The sequence below is a fragment of the Plodia interpunctella genome, chromosome 5, assembly GCF_027563975.2.
Source record: "Plodia interpunctella isolate USDA-ARS_2022_Savannah chromosome 5, ilPloInte3.2, whole genome shotgun sequence".
NCBI classification, from domain to species: Eukaryota; Metazoa; Arthropoda; class Insecta; order Lepidoptera; family Pyralidae; genus Plodia; species Plodia interpunctella.
This window is the reverse complement of record NC_071298.1, coordinates 2,134,212-2,159,360: the sequence shown is the minus strand read 5'-3', so window position 1 is coordinate 2,159,360 and position 25,149 is coordinate 2,134,212. Positions and strand designations below refer to the sequence as shown.

Below are 25,149 nucleotides of genomic sequence, written 5' to 3'. Positions count from 1 at the left end.
TTATTGGATGTAAAACAAGTGAATCATATTTTATTGTGATATATAATTTACAGAATTAAATATTTTAAACTATTATATTTTTATTCGACAACATAAACAAAACGTTGAACCGATTTGAACTTTTCTTGAAGTTCCTGATTGAAATTATATCGATAGAAATATGCGATAACAATCGATTTATCACATCACTAAAACAAATTGACATATTCATTTCATCAGCTGTTTGATGCTGTAGTAGCATTGTTGTTGTAGTGTTTGTCAAACAACAACCGGATAAATACCCTACCTACTGAGTTGGGTTTGAAGAAAAATGTTTTTGTTTTAATAACTTGTGTGTAATTTTGGAAAATCACAATGTGGATAATCGCAGGAAACAATTTATTTAACCAGTGGTGTACAAATGATGTTATTGTGACCCATTTTCGTGATGTACCTCTACGTATTCCAACAGAAGATTTGGGTACTATCACAAAAAATACAGAAATAGTCGAAATCAATTGGTCTTATAACATTTACAAGACTAATGATTCATTTTATATATCAGGAATATGGGGAGGACGAAAACAATTTACCAAAGTAGTTATACCTAAAGAATTTAACATTTGTGAAGAACACAGCCTACTGGTTGCGGGCAATGATTATAGCCTGTTATTTGTGGAAAAGAAATTAGGGAAATTATGGATAATGGATGAAAATGATGGTGTTAAGGAAATCAAATTTAGTGAGGCACCTGTTGATTCTAGCTCAAAGAGAAGGAAGGAAAACTGTGACATCAGAAGTGTAAAAGCAAAAGGTGACAACTTCATGTGTCTCACATACAGTGGGACAGTATACATTGGGATGCTGCCTGGCTTGGTGAATACAGAGAATTGCTTGGGGTCAATATGTGATATAGATTGTGGTTTTGAACATTTCATGCTTCTTACTGATGCTGGAAGAGTTTATACTTGGGGCAATGGAAGGTTTGTTTCCCATCTTTAACTCAATAAAATATGCACCACAACCACAATAGATACAGAGAACTAGATGTATGTTTGCTTTATAAAAACATCAATGATGAACTTGGATATAAGTTATTTGCTTGTGTTTTCAGGAGACTTCAGTTGGGACATGGTGATTTGGACAACTTAGATACACCTACAGAGGTTGAGGCTCTGGCTGGTATAAGAATTGTTAAAATTTGTGCTGGAGGTTGGCATTCCGCAGCCCTTAGTGAATTTGGGGACTTGTATGTGTGGGGCTGGAATGATATTGGCCAATTAGGAATAAGAAATAATAAAGGAAAAGAACAAACTGTTTCTGATATATTAACTACCACTATGCTACCTACAGTAGTAGATGTTTTTAATGATTGTAATGAAGAAATTGTTAATTTAAATGTAAAAGATTTTGCCTGTGGGTCCAGACATACAGCTATTATTCTTGAAGACAATAGTGTGTGGACTTCAGGATGTAATAAATATGGGCAGCTTGGGTTCAATCCTAGTTTATATTCAACAGTCCCTTATTTCAAAAAGGCTTATGAATGTAATATTAATTCTAAGGTATTATGTGGACCATGGACAACGGTGCTTACAACGGTGACATAAATTTTTCAGGAATCCTTTTGTGCTGCACCTAACAAAGTGACGATTTTATATTTATTCAATAACATAGTGAAAAATATAAGAATATATTACTAGGTCTGGCTTATTTTATTCTGATTTGGGGTATTCAAAGATAATTTACATACATCGCTATATCTTCGCGTTCGATACGAAGATGCAGTGGTAGTAATGCCGAACAAACAATAATAAGCCCACAGAACAAATAAGCCGAACAAATAGAAGCCGAACGGAACAAATAGAGCAATAGAGAAGTTCAGTAAGAAAAGTAGGTAGTAAATTTTATCTGTTTATTTCATGGAATTGATAGGTAGGCATTCTACCTACTAATTCCATGGTTTATAAATTTTTCATTCATTCATTCATTCATTTTGATGTCAGTCAATGTCAGTGTCAGTATCTCACAGTATGCACAAAATTTTGTGTTTCTTTGCGAATTTGCATTGCAAAGAAAACGAAACGAACACAAACGGTGAAGTGAAGCGTGCGTATCCTCTCCCTCACATGATATCTATGTAATATACTCGTATGTTGAAGCCAATATCAAACGTTTGCACGTGCATAGTTGGTACAGGAATACAGCCGCTGTATCGCACCTGTCGGTACGGGCGCAATCAATAACTACATAGCGGACTATTGATTTGTCTCGAATGCCCATTGGAGCCGACAGGGTGCAACAGTTGGCACCTTTGTTGGTAGTTTTATCGATTTTGGTGTATGCTTTCAACTGCGCAATTAAATAGCTTTTGAAGTGCTGTGAAAATGGGGGATATTGCTCAAGAATACATAAAGTACGCCCGATATTTATCAACAAATGGCTGCTACAGCAAGGCTTTCGATATGTACATGCTGGCTTTCGACAAGAACAGGGACCTGAAGACTCTGTACGAGCCGGAGTTTCGCGCCAACGTGATCAGGCTGAACGAGGTGCTGGCCACAGCCAACAAGATGGAGGAGATCTTTAGCAACTTCGCGCGCGCGATTGATGCCTTCCCAGACAACATCAACTTGCTCAACGACATTGGCAAGTATCTTTACAAGTTCGCATTCTACACTGAAGCTTGGTGCCACTTTCAGAAAGCACTTAGATTCAATCCTTTATTTGTTAATGCTGAGAAAAATCTAAACTCTGTGAAGAATTTCCTTATGGAGCGATGGCATTTCCGCATGCTCAATGATAAGATTAGAAATGAAGCTTATCGTAAAGCAATTAAAGCCAAAGCCGTTAAATTTAAGGATAATGTCCTTGATATGGGTACTGGAACAGGCTTATTATCTTTGTATGCAACTGAGTGCTCCCCTAAGTCAGTCATAGCTTGTGATGGATCTGACGTGATGACCAGCATAGCAGAATTTGTCACCATGGATAACAGGAAAAATGAGATTGTCATCATCAACAAGATGTCTACAGACATGACCACAGGTGACATAGGGGGGAGGAGCACCCTTCTGGTTACTGAAATGTTTGATGCAGGTCTCTTTGGGGAACATGTTTTGCAATCTTTAGCCCACGCATGGGACAACCTCATGATGAACAATGCTCGAATTGTACCCACCAAAGCAGAATTCTTTGTAGCCCCGGCCAAATGTGACCATCTCAACCGCAAGTATCAGCTGTGCCACTCCACCAAAGTCCTCTTAAACATTCCTAATGAGCATGTCCACATCACAACTCATGATGAGACTTACGATTGTGAAGATGTCCATCTCTTCAAGGACATAAAATATATGGCTGACCCAAAGACACTACTTGTAGTTGATTTCAATGACCGAGATGATGTACTGGAGATTTTAAACAGAAAAGACCCCTTCCGTGCAAAATTTAAAATTAAAGAGGATGGAGAGATCAACACTTTTATTGGCTGGTTCCATCTGTATTTAACAGATACCATCACAATCACTACCAATCCCAATGCTAAAAACAGGGCAAATGCATGGCAGCAAGCGGTATTCTTTGACAACATTCCCGTTCCTGTGAAGAAAAATCAAGTTACAATTTCAGATTTCCTCATGAATGGGGGCAAACTGACTATGTTGCATAATTCCAAGAAGGAAATCACAAGAATCTCACCAGAGACTCTAAGGTTCTTAAATGATACAGAATATATAAAACTGATCACAGGTAGTATTGCCATGAATTGCGTGTACCTCGGACAGATTGTTGATATAAGTCTGACAAGTATTGTTGACCTCTGTCCTTTCCCATTGTTTGGTCTTCTCATGTTGAAGCGGGGAGCTCAATCTCTCATATGCAGTGCCAAAACAGAGGCTGATGTATCTTTCATTGAGTCAATTTTCACAATCAACAAAGTACCTCTGTCCAAAGTCACTATTTTAACTGGCGATGAATGGGGGCCTGAGACGTTCAGAGGTGAAAAGTACCATGCCATATTTACTAATATCTTTGACTTGTGGGGCGATGTAGATTTGCGTAATAGACTTGTAGCCCAGCAGTTGAGACAAAATAACTTGATGCAAGGAGGCCTCTTCATGCCGTCTGACATCAAGATTGTGGGGCAGCTTGTCCACAGCAAGTGGTTGGAGATCAACAACAAAGTGCTTGACGAAAATGTGCACAATTACAGACTGTCTCCACACGTAAACAAGTATCAGGTGACTCAAAACTTTTGTATTGATTTCACGCATTTGGAATTCACTTCTCTTTCTAATCCAACAATCTTGGGTTCTTTCAATGATGATTCAGGGTCAAAAACATTTAAGATCCCGCTAATTTCCGATGGGACCGTGAATGCTATCCTGTGCTGGTACCAGCTGGAAATTATGGAGAATTTGACGGAAATATCCACAAACAGAAGGAATAGTTTCATAGATGGTATTGTGTTCTTGGTCAACCCAAAGTTTCCTTTGAAAAAAGGTTTTATGGCTAACATCGTGCGCTGTGTGGACCATGAAGGCGCGTTCAAGTTGCTGTTCGAAGATACGTCTCAAGATCAGAGCCCTAATGTCTGAATACAATCAAATAAACTTTTTGGACGCAGTCATTTTATATAAGGATCTCACTTTAGTTACTTCTGTTATATTTGACTTTTTGTTTGGAGATGGGTGTGAATGTTGAATATTTTTTATTATTTATTACTGTTGAAAAAGAGTGAATTTTACTTGTGCTTGCTAAATGTTATGGCATTTTCTAAATCCTTGATGTCTGTTTATGTATTAAAATTATGAACTCTATTTACTAAAGTCACAGGGTGTTGAAGAAGCCTATTTATTACTGACATTTACTCTAGATATAAGTCCTGTTTTACATATATGCTCATTATTTACCCGAGTATTATGAGAGCTACTCATATCAGTGTATAAAAACTCAATGGAAATCTGATTATTCTGAATAGAAATATATTAAAACAAATAAGAAATTGTATTGGCCAAATGGATGTTGTTGGTGTAAATATAGACATTATTTAGAAATAATTATTACTAAGGTGCTGTTAATTGAAATGTTGATTATTTTAATTACATTATTACCTCTGTCTCTAAAGTTGGCAAAGTATGAATTTAAAAATTTGAAGCCAGCGTAATATGAATCCTATTGACGTTGTCATAAGAGTTGCATTTATAGTTATCATACTAGCCAATTTTATTTATAGAGCTATATAATGATAATACTCTTGAATAATTAGGTATAGAGTAATTAATTAACTATGCTCAAACACTTTGTTTTATATTCTGTCCCAAAGTCATAGAAATGTATGTGATCAGATTTTTGTTAAAGGAATATTTAAAAGGGTCATGTTAATTAAACTTGAAACGAGGATAAGAAAGGGTTGTGTGGTATTTTACTACCTAAATAGGATATGATAAGAGACATTAAATTCTGTTAAAATTCGTGGTCGCTATTTTTGGAGGCCTAAACCCACTATTTATATTACTTTATTTATTATCTAAACACATCTCATCTTAATGATCTACGAGAATGTATAATTATTTTGTACATGACTAATATTAGTATTTATGGATTTGACAAAAATTTAAAAACATATTTTTGGAATACAGCCATATTTGTTTCTATAGAAATTTGGCTCGGTGGGCTGTGAAGTAAAAGTTAGGACTTAGGATCTGATTTTCTACTATTTTTTACAAAATGAGTTTTCTGTACTTTCGTAATTCAATTACATATTATAAAATTTATCACAGACCTGGGGGTGGTAATCCGGTTTATAAAAATCTTAGCACCAATTTTTAAGTGTTCGTATTTTAATGCGAAAATGTTATGCATATTGTTGTTCTACTAGGTACTCTAGGAGATAAGATTCACAATGCAGATTAATACTAAACTGATAAAATAGACAATCATTTCATTGTGCAGTCAGATTTAGCACGATATGCAGGTAGCAGCTACCCATTATAATATTTTATAAATCTATTTGAATTGCGATTTTATCATTTATAACTCGGCTAGTATAGTATTATACATACATGTATGTTTTAATTACTCTGCTTTCGCGAAATATAGTATGATTATTATTTTCTTGTTGGAATCTTCCCTTGTTTACACGGTTGTATGTTGGCCATTTTTACTTAAATTAATTTTAAGCTATGTGACCATCCGCATATCGTGGTAACAATATTTTGTAGTCTCAGATTGTAATCCACGATAAATATTAATGTATTAACTATGGACGTTTCAATGTTTAAATGTGAACAGTAGTGAATTTCGATGTGATATTTTGAAAATTACAATAAAAAAGAAAGTTTTTTGAAACTCAAGTTTTGGTTTTCATTTGTCTCTGCATCTTTGAACTGCTACCTCTACAGTTATGTACCTCAACAATCAAAATCTGTGTCACACTGGTGTGTCCGTCAGGAAAAAATCTTTGTCACACCACACTGGTGTGGCTGTGAGGAAAAAAACGTCCCCGTGTCATACTGGTGTGACAGGGAGTCTGCTCTCGATTTAATAAGTACTTCGTACAAATTTCACGACTAAAATAAAAGACTGAAATATTTTTTAATATTTATTGACAAGCACACAAATGAGGCACATCGGCCGCCATACGGGCGTCCGACCCGGCGGCGCAGATGGCCCCACATGGCAGCCAGCAACGCAGGACCAACATCCAGATCAAACCGGATTTAGCCAGTTTCCCGGAGTCCGTGGAACTTAGTCGAAGAGACCGAAGCCCATGTCGTCATCGCTCTCAGACTCTTCTTTCTCTTCCTTCTTCTCCTCCTTCTTCTCAGCGGCCGGAGCTGCGGCGGCGGGTGCGGCGACTGCAGCTGCAGCCGCGAATTTGCTCGGGTCCTGGGATTTAAAAATATTTTTAATATCATGCTGCTGTGCATTCGATAGTTATTTATGGAGAAGAGTCGGCCTTTTTGGGTCAATGGTGGTACACTCGTATGGACTAGTGGTTTAGAAATTAATATATTTGGATACTTTGATTGGATTGGCCTCCAAATCTTTATCACAAGACTTAGGACTTTTGTGACATGAGAATGTGTGACTTGTGTATGTGAATTAATGTATCTTCAAAATGCCAGTGCAATCCTTATGATGTTGAAGATCACACTAGGATAAATTTGAAGAGTTATTTTAGTCTGAAAGCGAAGCCAGGGGGCTAATGTTACGCCCCATGGTATTAGAACAGACATATTGTTAGAAATTTGTCAGGGATATAGTTAATATCTGAGGTCATGCATCCATTTAGCATCGGGGGTGTATCGTACATTCGCGTCTCTATTATTGAACGGGAATATAGAGTGCCAGTATTACTCATCGGGAAGAAGATAGTTGCAATGTGTAACACTGCTACATATCGGTAATTTTTCTTCTGAAGACCCATGACAGTAACATACCTTGATGAACTCCTTGATGGTCTCGGCCTCCTTGAAGTTGACGTCGGTGACGGCGGCGACCGCCAGCAGGTTCTTGAAGCCGTTGGCGATGGAGTGCGGCGCGGAGGCCAGCGTGGGGTAGCCGGCGCTGAGCGACACGGCCGCCACGTGCGCCACGCCCTCCAGGAACTTGGCCAGCAGGTCCTCTGGCTTTATGTCCAGGATTGCTGGCGCGAAGATCGTGCCCGAGTCGTACACCTGATAGTTTGTTAATAAATATCTTGGACATGTCATTTCACGTGTCATGCCGGCTCTTGGCCAACTCGGACACATGTCGACGCGAATACATTGCGAAGTACGGGTGCTTTTATTTACAGCAATGAGAAACCAGCATATATCGAAATATACCGAATCCGCCAAAGTTTGGCAAACTGTTTGACGACATTGTGGAGCCGGCATCGTGTTGTTTTAAAACGTCTGCGGCGATCGGTCACTCGAGCGAGGTTCTTATTCGCATTTCAAATCACAATCCTATGTGACATAACAGTCAGGTCAACTGTAACAGTTTGGAAAACGAGGGCCGAGTCACATTCAATGATCACACAACTGACCTATGTTATAATTTGCGATTTGTATGATCTCTTTAATACAAGATTTTCCCAATTACATAACCAATATATTTCAACTTTGTAGCTTAAGGGAATAAAAATAGAATCAAATAAATTGTTGCACTTGGACTAACACTTCACCAAAAAATGTGAAATAATTAAGATTTTCAAGTGCATAAAATTTCCCAAAGGTAAATTATCAGAATGCATGTGAAATGCAGACTGTACTCAACACTTTGGTTAGGATTAGAAGAATATTATATTAGTACAGGATAGTGTGTTTAAATTTAGAAATTAATACATATTGTTTATCTAGAAGAAAGGCATAAAAGTATCATACCTGCTTAACTACAAGACCGTACGAGAAGGGCGAGATGTTCAGCATGTTGAGCAGAGTCGCTTCGGAGGCGCCCACTTTGTCTCCGGGTTTCAGAATGGGCACATCGTTGATGATTTCAATGGAACCTGAAAACAAACATCTTTTAAAAATTTTACATTGAATTCAATAGATAATCGATTTTTTATATTCTATTTTATTTAAGTACATAAAATAAGACCTGTGTAAACAACTTTATATTGACATTTAACACTTAATTTGGTGATAATAAGTGAAACAAGAATTTGTGTACATTATAAGTGTCGAGCAATGGGTCAATTTGTGTCTTTAAATGCCAGTGCAACCACAAAGAAATTAGTGGATATATTAGGATAAAATTTTCAAAAAAATTTTTTTAATTAAAATGGTCAAATTGATAAAAAATTTGGTATTAGGATCACAGGAGCAGAGGGATTAAATCAATAATTGCTTTCTTACCCTTGGAAATCTTGGTGGGGATGGAAAGGGCCTGGAAGAAGGAAGTCTTCTCAGGACCCAGACCAGTGTTGTGCGCAGGGATTACCACAGCTAGAGGTGCAATGGCTCCAGGACGGGCTGGGGCACGAACTTTGTTCTCCAGCAATTTGTCACGCACCTACAAGAGTTATGATGTGAAGGTTATTCTCTGAATGGTGATGTTAGCACTTATTTATTAATTTATGGCACAGGCTCTTTAAATTTAGTCCTTAGTGAATATTACAATCATAAAATTTAGTCATAAAAACATAAAATGAATCTGCAATGGACAGACGTGTAACCGACTTTAAGACTTCGCTTGCAGCATACTATGCATACGCGCAATCAAGATTGTCATATGGGATAGTCATGTGGGGAAACTGCTGTGACATAAATGACATATTTGTTTTGCAAAAAAAATGTATACGAATTCTTACAAATATAGACGAAATGACATCTTGCCGGCCATACTTTAAAAAACATAAAATATTAACGCTGACATCTATTTACATTTTAGAAATCTGCAAATTTGTACGGAAACACAGTGAATTATATACTAATAGGGATAATCACAACAGAAGAAACAATCGGTATTTAAATAAATTATTAATTCCACTTACTAATATGGCATTAATTGGATCTAGTCCTCATCATATGGCAATAAAAATATTTAACCACATTCCAAATGAAATAAAAAATATTAAAAAACCACACATATTTACTAACCATCTCAAGGTTTTTCTTTTGGATAAATGCTATTACAGTATCGCAGAGTTCTTTGAAGATCAAATCGATCAGTGATACCTTCGACTCCCCTTAATTTTATTAATTTTAATCATTTTTAATAATTTAATAATTTTAATCATTTAATGCATGACAATTAACAATGTTAAATATTTAAGTAAATGGCATCTAGCTGCCCCAATGTTTGCTGTGCCCTTGCAGGGCGTCACCTGTACTTACTTATTATCTATGTAACACCTAACATTTCCACTTGTGACATTGCAATAAATGAATCTGAATCTGACAACTCATAACTGTAAGTACATGGTGTTTAGTATCTTTGGAAGTGTAGAATGCTCACCTAAAAGAATTTCCCAAAATACTCACAGACATAGAAATTCTATATAGGTATGTACAAATTTGCAAGCAAAAGGTAGTTTGAGAATAAAGCTTGCAATTAGTTATATGCTACATCAAGTTCTGTGAAGTTATTTACAGAAAATATAAAACAAATATAAATGTATAGTTACCTATCTTTGAACATATCAACAGATTACTTACTTCCACAAGGTCTCCACGGGTGAAGACAAAGCCTACATTGCCCTTGATGTGGGGCAGCAGCTTTTCCAGCGCGGGGTTGGTCTCCAGATGGTCCTTGATGGCCTTACGCATCATGGTGTTCTTGCCCATGAGTACGATGCTGCTTCCTCGTAGCGAGATGCGGATCTGCTGCATCTGTTGCGAGCCTACGTTGTCGGCACCCACGATGAAACATTTTGGGTACTCGTCTAATAGTTGCTGTGAATTATAAATGTACGTAAATTCTACAGCTGGCTCTTATTTATCTTAAAAAACTATATTACTTGAATGAAAGATTGTATCTTCAAAATGCCAGTGCAAACCCTATGATATTGAGGAGTACACTAGGATAAATTTGAAGAGATACTTTAGTCTGAAAGCGAAGCCAAAAGGGGTAATGTTACACCCTTGGTATTAGAACAGACATCGGAATAATGGAGGTTATGTTCAACGTGTTAAGTTATGAAATGTAAATACATAAAGGTACTTACGATAATCTTAGTGAAGTAGTTAGACTTCCAGGTAGCCTTGTCCTCCCTAACCATCTTGACGTGAGAAAGGGACTTCGGAGAAATTTAAGGACTGTAAAAATGAAAACAGACATTTCATCACCATGGAGGAAACACATTTTTAATTTCCATAAATACACTCCGATTAGCGCTTTTAACATCACTGATTACATATTAAGATAAATGTAAAATAATAGCACATATGGATTATTTAAATAATTTCAGATTGTTGTGAAATGAACTTACCAAGACCAAACGCACATACTCTGTGCGGGACAAATTTTTAAATGGCGGAATGTGAACTTGACAGCTCTTTGGTTGACAGTTTAATTAATTCAATCATTCGATCATTTTAATCGATTTTGATTCGATTAATATGTTAAATGACCGATCCACGGGCGAGTAAAGCCTTGTTCTGTTCTCGCAAACTCACTGCATAAGAGGATTAAGTAGGCATAAATAACACGTACAGTTCTTACGAAAATATGGAAAACATATACTTCTTTCATGATCACTGCAAAGTCTGCAAAGCTGCGGTCTCGTTCACAGTTGTTGAATGGCGAGCCTGAGTGACGTGTGTCCCATTGCAGATGCCATCATGATGTTTGCTAATGTTTATTATCTTATTCGTAGTCGGCTGAAGTAAAGATAGCACTAACTTCACTTCAGCTTACCAAGCACAAGATATGGCTGAGAATTTTCCTTTTATTTTTTCCTCCACTACACTACTATTGCTATCTCTTTCTTTTATTCATTCATCTCATTCCAATCCAATCATTCCTTTTGATTTTTTGATGAAACGTCGTCGATTTTTCGATCCAATTCGAATTTAATTTTATTTATTCTTCTATCTTAGTTGTTGTGATATAATTAATAAACTGGGACGGAGAGCTGACAATGTCCTTGTTCCGCAAACCGAAAAAGATCCACCAGAGGCGTATGTTTACCGCCGATGATGATGAAGATGGTGATCCTGAGCCACCACCGCCGCCAGTCATCAGTCATAAAAAGGAAAACAAACCGATTAAGCCCACAAACACTCCCTTGTTGAGTTTTGCTGACGAGGGTGAGTCTTTGTCATGAAACCTGAACGTAATAGGTCCATTGTTATTTCGAGGTTACAATAGTACGCTAGTCGCTCTTCACATTTTCTTACTGTCTATAACCGCGGCCGGCCTCGGTCCCCGGTATCGTGCTACATTCTGAAGTCGCCCTTATTCTCATCCATACCTATGGTAGTTCTAGAGATTAGCTCATGTAAATTCACATACAAGTTTTCGGCTTTCGGCAAGTATTTATATAAACAGACTAGCGGCGTGCCCTGGCTTTGCTCGTTTAAAATCATGTAAAAGAAGCCTATGTTACTCTTGAACATTTCTTCTATCTCTACTAAATTTAATTAAAATTGGCCCATTCATTAAAAGTAGTTTTTGTGTTTATTCATTAAAAATACAATAAAAATATTTTTTTTTTCTCTTTATAATATTAATATGGATTTTAGTAATTATAGAAGTAAGAACTAATATGGAAGCATTGATATGGATTAATATAGATAGTTCATGTCTTTATCTAGGCCCTTTTTAAGCAAGAAATTAATTTATGCCACAGTCTTTATCATACACTTAGCAAGAGAAGGGCCATACCAACTCTGTATTGAAAACATAAAAGAAAGTTAAGGCTGAAAAAATAATTTTGACTCAGGCTGGCTTTGTGGTCATTTATTTTGTAACATGACCTAAAAAAAGTAATTAAAAATGACTTTTAGAGACATTCATCATGTTTTAGGGTACCCTAGTAAATATCACAAGATATACCCATAATCTTTATCTATGGATAACCATTTCAGAAGAGGAAGGCGAGGAGTTCAAAGTGAAGAAGTCGTCACAGAGCAAGCGACTGGCCAAGCGGCGGGAGAAAGAGAGGGAGAAACGCCGGCCCCCGGACGGTGATAGTAATAAATATGACAATAATGGTGATGAGGTAATGTGCATCTGTTACGTCTTGTTTTGTATCCAAAATATTCTTTATAGTATATAGACCACATGGCACTGAAGATCAGAGAGTGGAATGGTATGGTATTTTAAAGATTTTGTTCAGATTACAGCCCGACTGAATGAATATATTGTATTCATTTAGGGTATTTAAAAAAGGTAAATGACACTTTATACATCAAGACTTTTGCAACTTAATTATTTTATAAATGAAAATTTGTAATGTGTTAAGATTTAAATTTTGAAGATGTACCTATATTTCAATGAAAATACATTAAATATTATTTATATATTTTTAAATACATAAACAGTTATTTATGCTAATGGGTGCTGGTGTGCAGGAAATTGTGTGTTTGTTACTCAGTCTGAGCACACATTTTTGGTTAGATTTAATTATTATAATAAATATATAGTAACAAATATTTATAAAAATAACAAATATTTATAAAATTAATATTATAAATATTTGTTACTTTTATACTAATGCAGCCTCATTTGCACCACAAGTGGCCTATGTCACTCTCCAGCAATCTCACCAGAAATCATGTCTGTCCGATGGTCCATTTTATCATGAGAGAAGGGCATACCAAATATTTTAAATTTATATGTAATTGCGCAAATTTTCGTGTGCTATAAATTAATATTAAATAAAATAAAAAAATAAAAATAAAAAAATAAAAATCATTGTTATTGTAACTGACAATTAAATTTCGTATTCCTTATGGCTGGGCATAGATAAACTTATGTGTACTACTACAGGCCCTCTCGCTACGCTCGGTAAAAACATAAAAAATTATAAATTCAAATTCAAATCATTTATTTAGAAATTAGACCTTCACAGGCACTTTTTCTCGTCAATCTTTATATTTATAGTTATTTCTCACAAGCTACAAACTACTGGCATTTCGGAACGACCACTGCTGAGAAGAAATGCCGAAAGAAACTCATTTGAACAGTGTTGGTCCCTATCGTGCCAGATCGGCTTACCCTTATTATTTCTTACAATGTTTTTTTTTTCTAATAATATATAAAAAAAAATATATCACACTCAATCATACCATCTATTGGTGAAAACCGCATGAAAATCCGTGCAGTAGTGTTTGAGTTTATCGCTAACAGACAGACAGACGCGGTAGAGGGCTTTGTTTTATAATATGTAAGGATCCGATTTGGTAATGTTCATATGGATTCCCACAGGGTGTACAGCACCAGAATATAAAGTTTGCTAACAAAATGATCAATGCTATAACACCATATTCCTTCCCTAGGACAAACCCAACGATATCGACCAATCAGACAAGCCGAAGCCGAAAAAGAAAGTGACTTTAGAGGGGTTGATTCTCTCCGGTCGGGAGGCGTTAGCTGCCGACGGGGCCGGGGATTTGTCCGAAGATAGCGCGAATGAGGAAGAAGAGGATAGTAGGGGATTTCACCAGTACCGCGCGGATTCCGTGCGGGCGGCCTTGGCTGTGGCGCCCGGACTCATACCGGACGCCGCGCTCATCCACGCGGCGCGCAAGACGCGACAGCAGGTATGAGAGGTGAGGGACTAAGGCGAGCCGTCACCATTGAAGATTTTGCCTCGTTTTAGATTGTTATTCGGTTTCTATTTGTGGTAAGTTGGATTTAGGTCTCTACGGTACGGTCCTGTTGGATCAAGTCCAGTACACAGTGGTGCCTACGTAAATATTGCAGTTGACATGTTTGTATGATAGAATAAGTCATATTGATTTAGTAATACAGTAATGTTTGTGCAGAATCACATTTTAAACAATGTAAATAAATAGGTTTCTTGTAAGATTTTTCATCCAGCATTATTGTATGTGGTATTAGATATATAGTACGAAGGGTTCATCAAATTTCTATCATAATAAACTTATACATTAAGAATTTTATAATCTTACTTTGTGTCAATGTATGTAAACTAGAGCTGAGCAAATACCAACAAAATACAATAAACTAAATGCATGTGTCAATACTGATGTGATTCTGCACTTCTTGAATGAGTTGAATCCAGCAAATTGATCGTTCTTACAGGCTCGCGAGCTTGGAGACTTTGTGCCGATACAGAATGAGCCGTCGACCGGAGGCTCCAGGTTGATCCGGGAGGATGGCTCCGGGGATGAAGAGGAGGAAGGTAGGCTCATCGTCAGGGGGTTGGAGCTGCCCAGCGACAAGCCTAAACGTGAGTACATTCAAAATATTTATTTGCTTGTTCATCTATAATTACTTCTTGTTACTAATTTAGATTTTTGTTTATTTGTCAATAATAATATACTGGTAAAATATTACATCCTGGTTGGAGACGGCAGCGCAAGCACCAGACGGGAGATAGGTCCTTCCATTCTGGGATCATTTTAAGAGTTGTATTTCTCAATATTTAATACTATACAAGCTGTATGATTTACATGAAGTGTTATATATATTAAACCAGGTGGCACGGCTGCTGCAGCTTCAGAAGAGGAGCTGGACAGTGAGGCTGAGGAGTGGGTGGAGCAGCAGATGCAGAAGGCAATGCCTGCTATTGCTGATATCACAGGTCTGTGCGATCAACTCCGTCCACATAACTCTTATAGGATTAATTAATAATTTTACCTCCAAGTGGATTAGGAATTCTACCCCTGAATCACTGATATCGTACTGATACTGAGGAAAGAAGACAAGTTCAATGTTTTTTTTTATGTAATGTTATGGACATCTGTTGTTTTGTGCACCTTAATAAATAAAAACTTCAAAACCCCGCAGGCGAGTTAGCCGCGGATCTGAACCCGTTCGCCGCGCCGCCGCCGCCGGCGCGCGCGCAGCCGTTAGCGCAGCACCTGCGGCCTCTACAGGCTGACATGCGCAACCCCACCACTGTCTCGGAACTAATTAGGGCTCTCAGAGAAAGGTATATCTTTTGACTTCCGTTTAACTGTTATGTGAATACTGTGTTACTCGCTAATAATTTATTAGCTTCCGGTGCCACGGATCTGACTACGCGACCACGGAATTGACTATTAATATGTTTATGGAGTGAATGAATGAGTAAATGATACGCGACGCCTATAAATGGAAAATGTGTGGTCTTTTGCTAACCCACACTTTTTATGTTATTGATGGGTTGATTGATACAACCGAAAACGATTTCAAACGGTTTATTGATAAAATTATAACAAGTGATACAAGTGCACACAAGATAGATATTGGCGTACTAATGACTGAATTTTAAAACAATAAAATTGACGAGGTTACGTAATTTGCTGACCACAGCAATACCGTACAGAAAATGAATGCGGGAGTTGCCTTTAATATATTGTAGCGACAAACGCTCTCGTCACAGACTGGAAGAGCAGCAGACACAACGCGACAAGACGTGGCAGCGGCGGTCGCAGACGCGCGACGCGCTGCAGCGCGCGGCGCGCGAGCGCTCAGCGCGCGCCGCGCGCACGCGCGCGCTCGACGCCGCCTACCGCCGCGCGCAGGCCGCGCGCGGGTATCTCACCGACCTCGTCGAGTGTCTGGACGAGAAGGTATTATTACTTGTGTTACTTCATGTTCTATACTACCTGTGTTCCAAATTTCGTAACAATCTGTCCAGTAGATTTTGCGTGAAAGAGTAACAAACATACATATGCAATATTAATAATAATAGTAGTAGTATATTTGGTTCTATTAATAAAAACCGTGCTAAAAACATTTCATACAGACGACATACGACAAGGATATTTTTTTTACAATACGTAAGGAATTTATTTTTGCTTAGATCTTTAAAAGCTGTGCAACGGATTTAGATGCGAGATTTTTTAAATACAGAGAGTGATTCCAGATGAATGTTTATATATATATATATATATATATATATATATATATATATATATATGACATACATAACAATAGAGCCCATGCAAAGCCAGTGCGGGTCGCTAGTCAATAAATAAATGGATGTGGTATAATCAGATGCCGCAGCTGGAGGCGCTGGAGGCGCGCGCGCTGGCGATGCACAGGCGCCGCTGTGAGTTCATCATGGAGCGGCGGCGCGCGGACGTCAGGGATCAGGCGCAGGATGTACTCACTCTGGCTGGTATGTACTTACACAAATATGATCGCCCGCAGTGCTGTATGGTGTGATACGAGACATAATACATGCTGAACAATCGAATCATGCGATGGCCAAGTCGATCTATTGATTTAGAACGTAAAATATTTTAAATATTAATATGAAGAACCTGTATGTGTTGTATATTTTATGTTGTGGCTACAAATAAAGATTTAATCTATCTACGATCTCCTCCGACATGTATGTTTTCTATACTAGCTCGGCCCGGCGCCGCGAAGCCGATAGACTCCGAAGAGAAGATCCGGCGCTGTGCGGAGCGCGAGGGGCGGCGGCGCGCGCGCAGACTGCGGCGCGACGCGGCGGCGGCGGCGGCCGGCGCTGCGGCGCGACACCGAGACGGGGACTCCAGCGACGACGAGCTGCCGCCCGCCGAGCTGCAGCACTACACGCAGGAGAGAGGTATGTGCTGTACCTGAGGCTGTGGTCCCGCCCTACAAAAAAAAACCGGGTTGCGATTGGATTATGGGTGGGTTGCTCCGGGAGTGAAAACTTGAATATTAACGTTGTGTATTTTTGACATCTTACGAATTTTCGATCTGGGTCACGTGTCCTGACGTGAGTTTAACATTTTTTATCCAAGTGCACAACGCCGCTAGAGAAGAAAAAATGTTCACTTCAAAAAATTTCCTATTCTACAAACTTTTATTTTACTTACAATGTTCTATGAATGTCCCTATGTACTTTTCTACCTAGTCAAATCAGCTATTTGTGCTCACTTTTTCGAAAAATTCTCTTTCGTGAAATTTAAATTTGCTTCGTGCGATGAAGGGTGCTAGGTTATATTCTACCCGTGTACCAAATTTCTTAACAATCCGTCCACTAGATTTCGCGTGAAAGAGTAACGAACATATCCTCACAAACTTTCACATTTATAATATTACAGGGACTCTGTGGTATAATTAACCAATATCAATCAAGTGTTTAACCCACAGTGGTGACTACCCCATATCGGTGCCTCCAAATACACAATAAATCGGTTTAATTTCCATGTCCGGGAAAGTCCTCGTTGGAATATGTTATTTAATTATATACTAAATAATAGGTATTAAACGCGCACGTACCTTTTCTATTTCCCAGACGTTATTTAGTACATAATTATGCAACGCGAAAGTTTAAAAGTATGCTAATTAATATTCATAATATACTTCTTCTTCATAGTCGTATTCCTCATGGTTGATGGTTGTGGTTATTACCTGGAATGAAACACACACAATAAATTTCTTGGCATTATTAATGGAGTGGTTTGCCATTGCCTTCTCCATTTCACACACAAGTTAATAATAATCAACCAGTGTGCAGGTTTCCTTACGATGTTTTCTTTCACCGGAAGCAAGTGGTGTTCGATGAAAACTATGAATCAGATTTGTTAATACACAACTCATGTGGCACGAGTAGGATTCGAACCTGGGACCTTTCGATCCACAGGCGGGCGTCTTAACCATTACACCACCACCGCTCATCATAATATACTTTTGATACTTTTGAATTTATTTTTCCACGAATAAAATGCACTCGTATGACTGGAGTTCTGCAGATGACTGAGTGTACGATATATAATAATGATTTCCATTGGCAGAGACGATCCGTCAACTGTCTAGGGCGGTGTTCGCGGACGCGCTGGCGGCGTGGCGCGGCGCGCGCGGCGTGTGCGCGCGCGTGTCGCGCTGGCGCCGTCGCGAGCCCGCGCTGTACGCCGACGTCAGTGTGGCCTCCTGTCTGCCCGCGCTGCTGGCGCCCTACGTCAGGCATCAGGCGAGTTCCTGAACGCCTCGTCATTAATGTCCCTATGATGTCGCTATATTGTGTTTTTCCCTTCAAATTTAACAATGGTTAATTTGCAATGAACTTGTACATGTGCTGTCGGCTATACTCTAAAACGTTAATAACCCTTGTAATGTAAAATATTATTTTACAGTTAATATTGTGGAATCCGCTAGCTGACGAAGACAATGAGGACTACGAGAGAATGGACTGGTACAAGTGAGCATTATAAGTATTTTATTATTTACTAGGTATCGATATAAAAAATCATAGACTGTAACAATGCAGCTGGATCATTATACGAAGACTTAAAGGTTGGAAAGTCAACATTGTAAAAAAAACTAAAATTTTGTAACAACTTTTACATTAAAAAGTTATCACCATAAACCCAATATTTAAAGTAGCTATCGAACAAACAGCTTTTTTCGTTAAGATACGTTACACGTTTTATCGTCATTTAATAATTAGCTTGAGGCGTTTGAGGGGGGGGGGGGGGGGGGTTTGCAGAGCGTTTCGACCGCTGCGGTCGCGCTTTCATTACAATTTTTCAAATTTTAACAAAGACAATGAGTTTTACTATATGACTAATGTCAATTTATGAATGATTGATTTTGGAAATGGCTCCTTCCTCAAGAAAATTGACGGATCGTATTGACCGCACAGCTGCAGCGGTCGAAACGCTCTGCCAACCATCCTTGGACGAGTACAAAAATGTGTGATTTAATTTTTGTCATGTCTTTGTTTGAAAGCATTGTCATTATCACATTATTTTTTTTTATTGTGTTTCTAATAATATAAGGGCTTTCGAATAGTCATTAAAACAAAAACAAATGTAACCTAGCCTGTAGTGGCAACGGCGTCCAATTGAAAATTGTAATACTTTGTTATAAAATCAATTAACTAGTTTAGCATAATATCCCGTGTGTTGTTCTCGCTATTAATTTAAATAAATTGTTTAAAATGTGAAGGTGTTAATTGTTTAAAGTGTGCTCTTAAGCCGAGTCTTAACATGTATATTCTTTCTAAGCAGGAGTGTTATAAAATCAATTTTATAACATATTTTCTCGTAAAGGGTCACATATTTCACCAATTTCAACATCGTACTGTATCTCGAGTACGCACTTGTGCGTTATTGTAATATAAAACGTACAAGTTTTTTTTTAATAAAATAAAACGCACGGTTTATCAAGATGATTCATCTAAAAATAAATAAATAAATAAATATATTAGGACAAATTACACAGATTGAGCTAGCCCCAAAGTAAGTTCGAGACTTGTGTTATGGGATACTAACTCAACGATACTATATTTTATAACAAGTACATATATAGATAAACATCCACGACCCGGGCCAATCAGAAAAAGATCATTTTCCATCATGACCCGACCGGGGATCGAACCCGGGACCTCTCGGTTCAGTGGCAAGAACCTTACCACTGCGCCACCGAGGTCGTCAAACACAAAAACACAAAATGAACGATACTTTTTTAAATCTTAGCAAAGAGTTTTTATGTCAGAAAAGTGGTCAACATTTTATGAATAAAATTTACTTTAGGAGATATTTTTTTTTGTATTTAACAAGTAATTAACGATTCATTTTATTTTTCGAGTTTTATTTCATTCCACGCAAATATCTTCTCGGCTGTAATTTTCAACTGACCGCACTTATATCACTACTATTATAGATGTGTGATGATGTACGGCGTTCGACACGAGCGGCTGTCGGATTCAGACGAGTCGGACTCCGAGACGGAGGGCGAAGCGCCCGCCGTCAGCGAGGACTCCGTTAGAGAAGACCCCGACCTGATGCTGGCACCCACATTGGTGGCCAAAGTGGTGCTGCCCAAACTCACGGGTACGTAAAATTGCATTCAATGAATTCAATTTCTGGGAACACTAACGTCGTAATACCTAATAATAACAGTTTCGTTGGTAGAAGGGGGATGCCTGATTCTTACGAAATATGGCATTTTAAATAAATAAAATAAAAAGTAGAAAGTCGGGTTTTTTTTAATATGTCTAACAAATAAACTTGATTTGACAACTCAGTCGCCGTGATTAATGTATATACCCATACTAAATTACATCATTCTAGTACTAATAGTTTTTGAGTTAGATCACTGACGAACGGACGGACATGGCGAAACTTTGAGGACCCTAAAAAGAATGTCTCCCCAGAGCTGGTGGAGCAGGCGTGGGACCCGATGTGCGTGCGCGCGTGCGTGCGACTGCGGCAGCTCATAGTGCGCTGCGCGGCCTTGCCCGCGACCTCGCCCGCGGTCGCGCGCCTCGCCGTCGCCGCGCACGCGCGTCTCGCGGCCGCGCTCGCCGCCGACGTCTTCCTGCCCGCCGTGCCGCCGCAGTATGTCGTCTCTTTTTATTATCCGACATTAGTTTAATGATTACGGTTTTTTGTTAATGATTAATTAAATAATATTGAAAATCAGTCGTACCCTTTTGTATTTTCAAACGTCTAAAGGTATCTGACGTGACTTTCTTTTTTATTAATGATAACATAAATGATTATTACAACTCAGTCATACCATTTTGTCTATCTGGCTCAAAGGTGCTTATAAAGTTTGCTTTGTTTCTTTGATGAATAGCTATGGATTGGACAACCTTTGAACCACCATTTTATGGTGATGTGTGTATTTATAGAATAACAGGCAACAAGCAGACAGGGGCGCGGGTTCGATTCCCGCTCAGAATTCCAGAATTTTTTTTCATTACATTATTATTTTCAAAATGTATCGCAATTGACCTGTAAATACCGCGGAGATAGAAATGTTAATCACACTTGTATTTATGGTTCCATTCGTCTAAGAATTGTAATAAAGTTTTGTAAATCGCAGTATAATGGAGGGCGCGGGCGGACCGTTCTGGCGCCGCAGCCTCGGCGCGGGCGCGCGGCTGCTGCGCGCGGCGCTGGCGCTGTGTGCGCCGCCGTCGCTGCTGCGCGCCGACGGCATTGTACTCGCGCTTATAGGTACCTACGACCCACCTGCTAATATTATAAATGCGAAAGTTTGTGAGGATGTGTGTATGTATATATAATGTGTTACTTAGAAGAGGAAGAAATAAAAGTAAATCGCGTTGCTCTGAAAGAGAAATTTTATTATCTTAGATATGTTTTACAAATACCTTAAAATCTTTATTTCAAACCTTATAACTAAAAACTTACCTGAAAGAGAAACAACATTTAAAACTATTATTTGTCCTGTTTTAATCTAAATCTAATAACAATAAGAGGGCATATTTATTTTAACAAAAGGAAAATATCACCTATCATTGTTCATTCACTGACATGAAGTTCTGTCATGTCATCAACAAAAATTAACCTTAAGCAAAGAGGATTTATTCTTACATGTATGTTTGTTACTGTTTCACGCAAAATCTACGATTGTTATGAAATTTGGTACACAAGTAGAATATAACCTGGAATACACGTAGGGTACTTTATATCCCGAAATTTCCATGGGACGAAGCTAGTATGTATATATGTACACCTCCGTGATTTGGAAGGCATGTTAAAACGTTGGTTGTATTTGCAGTCGTTAAAAATGAATTCTGTGGTCATTGAGTCATGACCACAGACCATTTCACCTAAAGACCATGCTTGCATAATTTTAGTATGAAAACGCAATCGCCAAATTGTGGCGGGGTGCGGGGGAAGGTCGCTTAGCTCTCATTGGAGCGTTCGAAAATACGTCAAAATTGACAAGGTTATGACAACTTACTAGTGTTGGGCAACATAGTGACTTCAATCGAGAATTTCTACACATGTGCCCCATGTGGTGAGAAAAAAAAATTCTTGTCTCATCAAAATATATTGTATCCTTACATATTATAAAACAAAGTCCTCTACCGCGTCTGTCTGTTAGCGATAAACTCAAAAATTACTACACGGATTTTCATACTATTTTCACTAATAGTGAGATAGTGAGGAGATTCCCGTGGAAGGTCTTTAACCCGAGTGAAGCTGGGCCGCGCCGGAAGTCAATGGATAAAAAAATTGTTTGTAGAGACGTTAAGTTGCGCGGCGGGCGCGGCGCCCGGGCCGCAGGCGGCGGAGGCGGCGGCCGCGCTCGCGGCCTCACTGCCGCGCTCCGGCGCGCTGCGCGCCGTTGCGCTCCGCAGGCTCGCGGCGCTGGCCACGCTCGCGCTCTCCAGGCTGCAGACCGATAATCCTATGCACTTGTAAGTAGTTACACTGTTTCAGCTTTTAATTAATGTTGTCTCCAACGGAAAATAATAAATATATATCTCTATATATAATATTACGCACTAATAAATCACGCAGATTGCGTTAGTCCCAAAGTTGGTGACTCAACGGTGCCATAGTTTATAACATAAATTATGTAAATAAACGTCTAAATCCCATGTGAATCTGAAAAAGATAATTTTTCATGTTAACCTGACCGGGGCGGGGTTCGAACCCGGGACCTTCAGTGTAGCATAGTGGTCACAGAAAATGATTACGTGGCTTTATGGTCATAAAGCCACGTAATTATCATCATTTTCTGTGAATTTGAAATGCTCTGTTTTGGCAGAAATAGAAATTAATCATGATTTATTTAATACATAAATATATTATTATCTTCCCGTGATGTTGCAGGAAAGCGCTGGAACAGGCGAGAGCGGTGATAGCAGAAGCCAAAGCGATGGAATGACGTACGTTACGAATTTGCAAGGACCATTACCAAAACTACCACTCTTATGAACTCCTTATTTGCGAAGCGAAACGCCGATCTATCCATACCGTCATCAGAGGACACGACAGACATCTTTATGTATTCACTTCGCTCAAATAGCGAAAAGGAATTATATTGAAACGAGGAAAAATGAGCGTTAATATCTTTTGTCCTTTTTCGTGTTCCTACTTTCAAATCAAAATGAAAAAATATTTCCCTTAAATAGGTTACAATTTGATATACATGGCATTTACAAGGAAAACCTACTTGTATTGGATAGTCTTATCTCATGTGGCTATGGCTAGGCTCACGTCGGTTTTTTTTATTTGATAAATTCAATTTGTGTCTGTAATCAACATAGAAGAAAGAATGCATTTCACAGTATATTTTAGATTAAATTCTTCACAAACAAGATAGCAACAATGCCTTTATTAGAATACAGTAATTCCAAATATCGTGTGAAAATTTATAGAAATAATAGTTGTAGGTTTTTTCTTTAATTAGGTTTACCATACTGTTTATGAAGAATAGAAAATAAATGTACGTGCTGTCAACTAGAAACACAGTTAAATTTAAAGAATGTTTTATCTCGTTCTGTTCATGTAAATATTGTAAAGTGTGATAGTGACAGATCATATTTTTAGCTTAGTGTGCTTTAACTTTTATATGAATGAAGAGGTTAGGTCTTTATCAACCAATCTAGATCGTAGTTCGTTAAAAATCTGTTTTCTATTCTTTATAGACACTATTGTATATTTGAATTGTATTCTCTACACCAAGAAGTTTTTCATGATAGCACACATGTATTTGAAACAATTTGGCTAAAGTTGTGAGCAAAAAATATTTATAATGTGGTCTTCCATCGTTTAAAACTAATGTCGAAATGTATGATGCTGCAAAGGAAGAGATAAGGCTCTCTGCAGGACGATACGAAAGTCGTCTCTTGAACCACCCGGGCACAAGAACACAGATATTGAAAAGGGCTGCGACTACATGGGAGCGGCTCCGACCGACATAGCCTCTGTCATAAATAATAATAATAATGTAACTACAAAGACATCATGTATGAGACAACTAATGTTATAAATGCGAAAGTAAGTTTGTCACCTCTTCACGCTCGATCTACTCAACCAATCTTCTTGAAATTTTGCATAGATGTAGTTTGATGTATGGAGAAGAACGTAGGGTACCTTTCATCACGGAAAATCAACGTTGGCGAAGCCACGGGCAAATGCTAATAATAAAATAACATTCATATGTGATTATTATCTTTGGAAAGTGGTTGACCTTTTTTCAATTATTACATTAACATATACTTCTATGGCATATAATATAAGCTGCAATATAATGTTATCCCTTTCCAAGTAAGTTATCTGACAACACGAAGGAAGTTAGATGGATTGTAACATTTTACATTGAATTTAATTTTCCCAGTTATGTAATTAAACGATAAACAAAAACAGATTTTGTGAGCCTTGTTACTACCTGATAGGTCTTTTATTAATTATTGTTAATTGATTATAATTAGACTTAACTGAATTCATATTCACAATTCATACACAAGATGCATTATAGTAATCGAATCGAAGGAGTTATTACTATTTGTATATATGTAACTTAAATAAACAATTTTGTTTCGAAATATATATGTATTTATTCATTTCCTTCGAGGGACAATATTTGGGTGATGGATATACGTTAGTCTCACTCAAAAACTGATTTCAATAATTCAAATCAAATTGATATATCGCTATTCTGAGTATTGCCATTTACTTCAAAATAAAAAATAATAATCATAAGGTGAACATTTTATAGTTCCAGTAATGGAAACGTATCCTAAGGGTCAGTAACACCAATCAGTTTAGACGTTAAAATAATCGTAATCGCCGACGGCGCGGTAGTTAAAGTTAACGTCAAAACATGACTGGTGCAACTGAGGCTAAGTAGTATATATTA

General features: G+C 38.0%; 4 protein-coding genes across 4 annotated transcripts; 3 read left to right on the top strand and 1 right to left on the bottom strand.

Annotated features, from left to right (window-relative positions):
* The first annotated feature begins 212 nt into the window (after positions 1-212).
* On the top strand, positions 213-1,801 carry LOC128669987 (uncharacterized protein). Its single transcript, XM_053745285.2, has 2 exons — positions 213-962; positions 1,094-1,801. Exons 1-2 carry the CDS (start codon positions 355-357, stop codon positions 1,587-1,589), a joined length of 1,104 nt encoding a protein of 367 aa, XP_053601260.1. The 5' UTR covers positions 213-354; the 3' UTR covers positions 1,590-1,801.
* Positions 1,802-1,994: 193 nt separating this feature from the next.
* LOC128669985 (protein arginine N-methyltransferase 9-like) lies at positions 1,995-6,332 on the top strand. Its single transcript, XM_053745284.2, has one exon. It carries the CDS (start codon positions 2,367-2,369, stop codon positions 4,572-4,574), a length of 2,208 nt encoding a protein of 735 aa, XP_053601259.1. The 5' UTR covers positions 1,995-2,366; the 3' UTR covers positions 4,575-6,332.
* A 235-nt stretch (positions 6,333-6,567) lies between these two features.
* RpLP0 (Ribosomal protein LP0) lies at positions 6,568-11,047 on the bottom strand. The gene is made up of 7 exons (XM_053745062.1): positions 10,898-11,047; positions 10,634-10,724; positions 10,125-10,361; positions 8,823-8,979; positions 8,349-8,473; positions 7,422-7,658; positions 6,568-6,867 (listed from the first exon to the last, which is right to left on the bottom strand). Exons 2-7 carry the CDS (start codon positions 10,685-10,687, stop codon positions 6,727-6,729), a joined length of 951 nt encoding a protein of 316 aa, XP_053601037.1. The 5' UTR covers positions 10,688-10,724; positions 10,898-11,047; the 3' UTR covers positions 6,568-6,726.
* Positions 11,048-11,401: 354 nt separating this feature from the next.
* LOC128669857 (uncharacterized protein) lies at positions 11,402-24,657 on the top strand. Its single transcript, XM_053745052.2, has 16 exons — positions 11,402-11,717; positions 12,498-12,631; positions 13,911-14,174; positions 14,680-14,827; positions 15,077-15,181; positions 15,388-15,532; positions 15,965-16,154; positions 16,582-16,705; positions 16,940-17,140; positions 18,318-18,493; positions 18,657-18,721; positions 20,188-20,357; positions 20,681-20,864; positions 21,355-21,488; positions 22,525-22,699; positions 23,118-24,657. Exons 1-16 carry the CDS (start codon positions 11,549-11,551, stop codon positions 23,170-23,172), a joined length of 2,439 nt encoding a protein of 812 aa, XP_053601027.1. The 5' UTR covers positions 11,402-11,548; the 3' UTR covers positions 23,173-24,657.
* Positions 24,658-25,149: the final 492 nt, after the last annotated feature.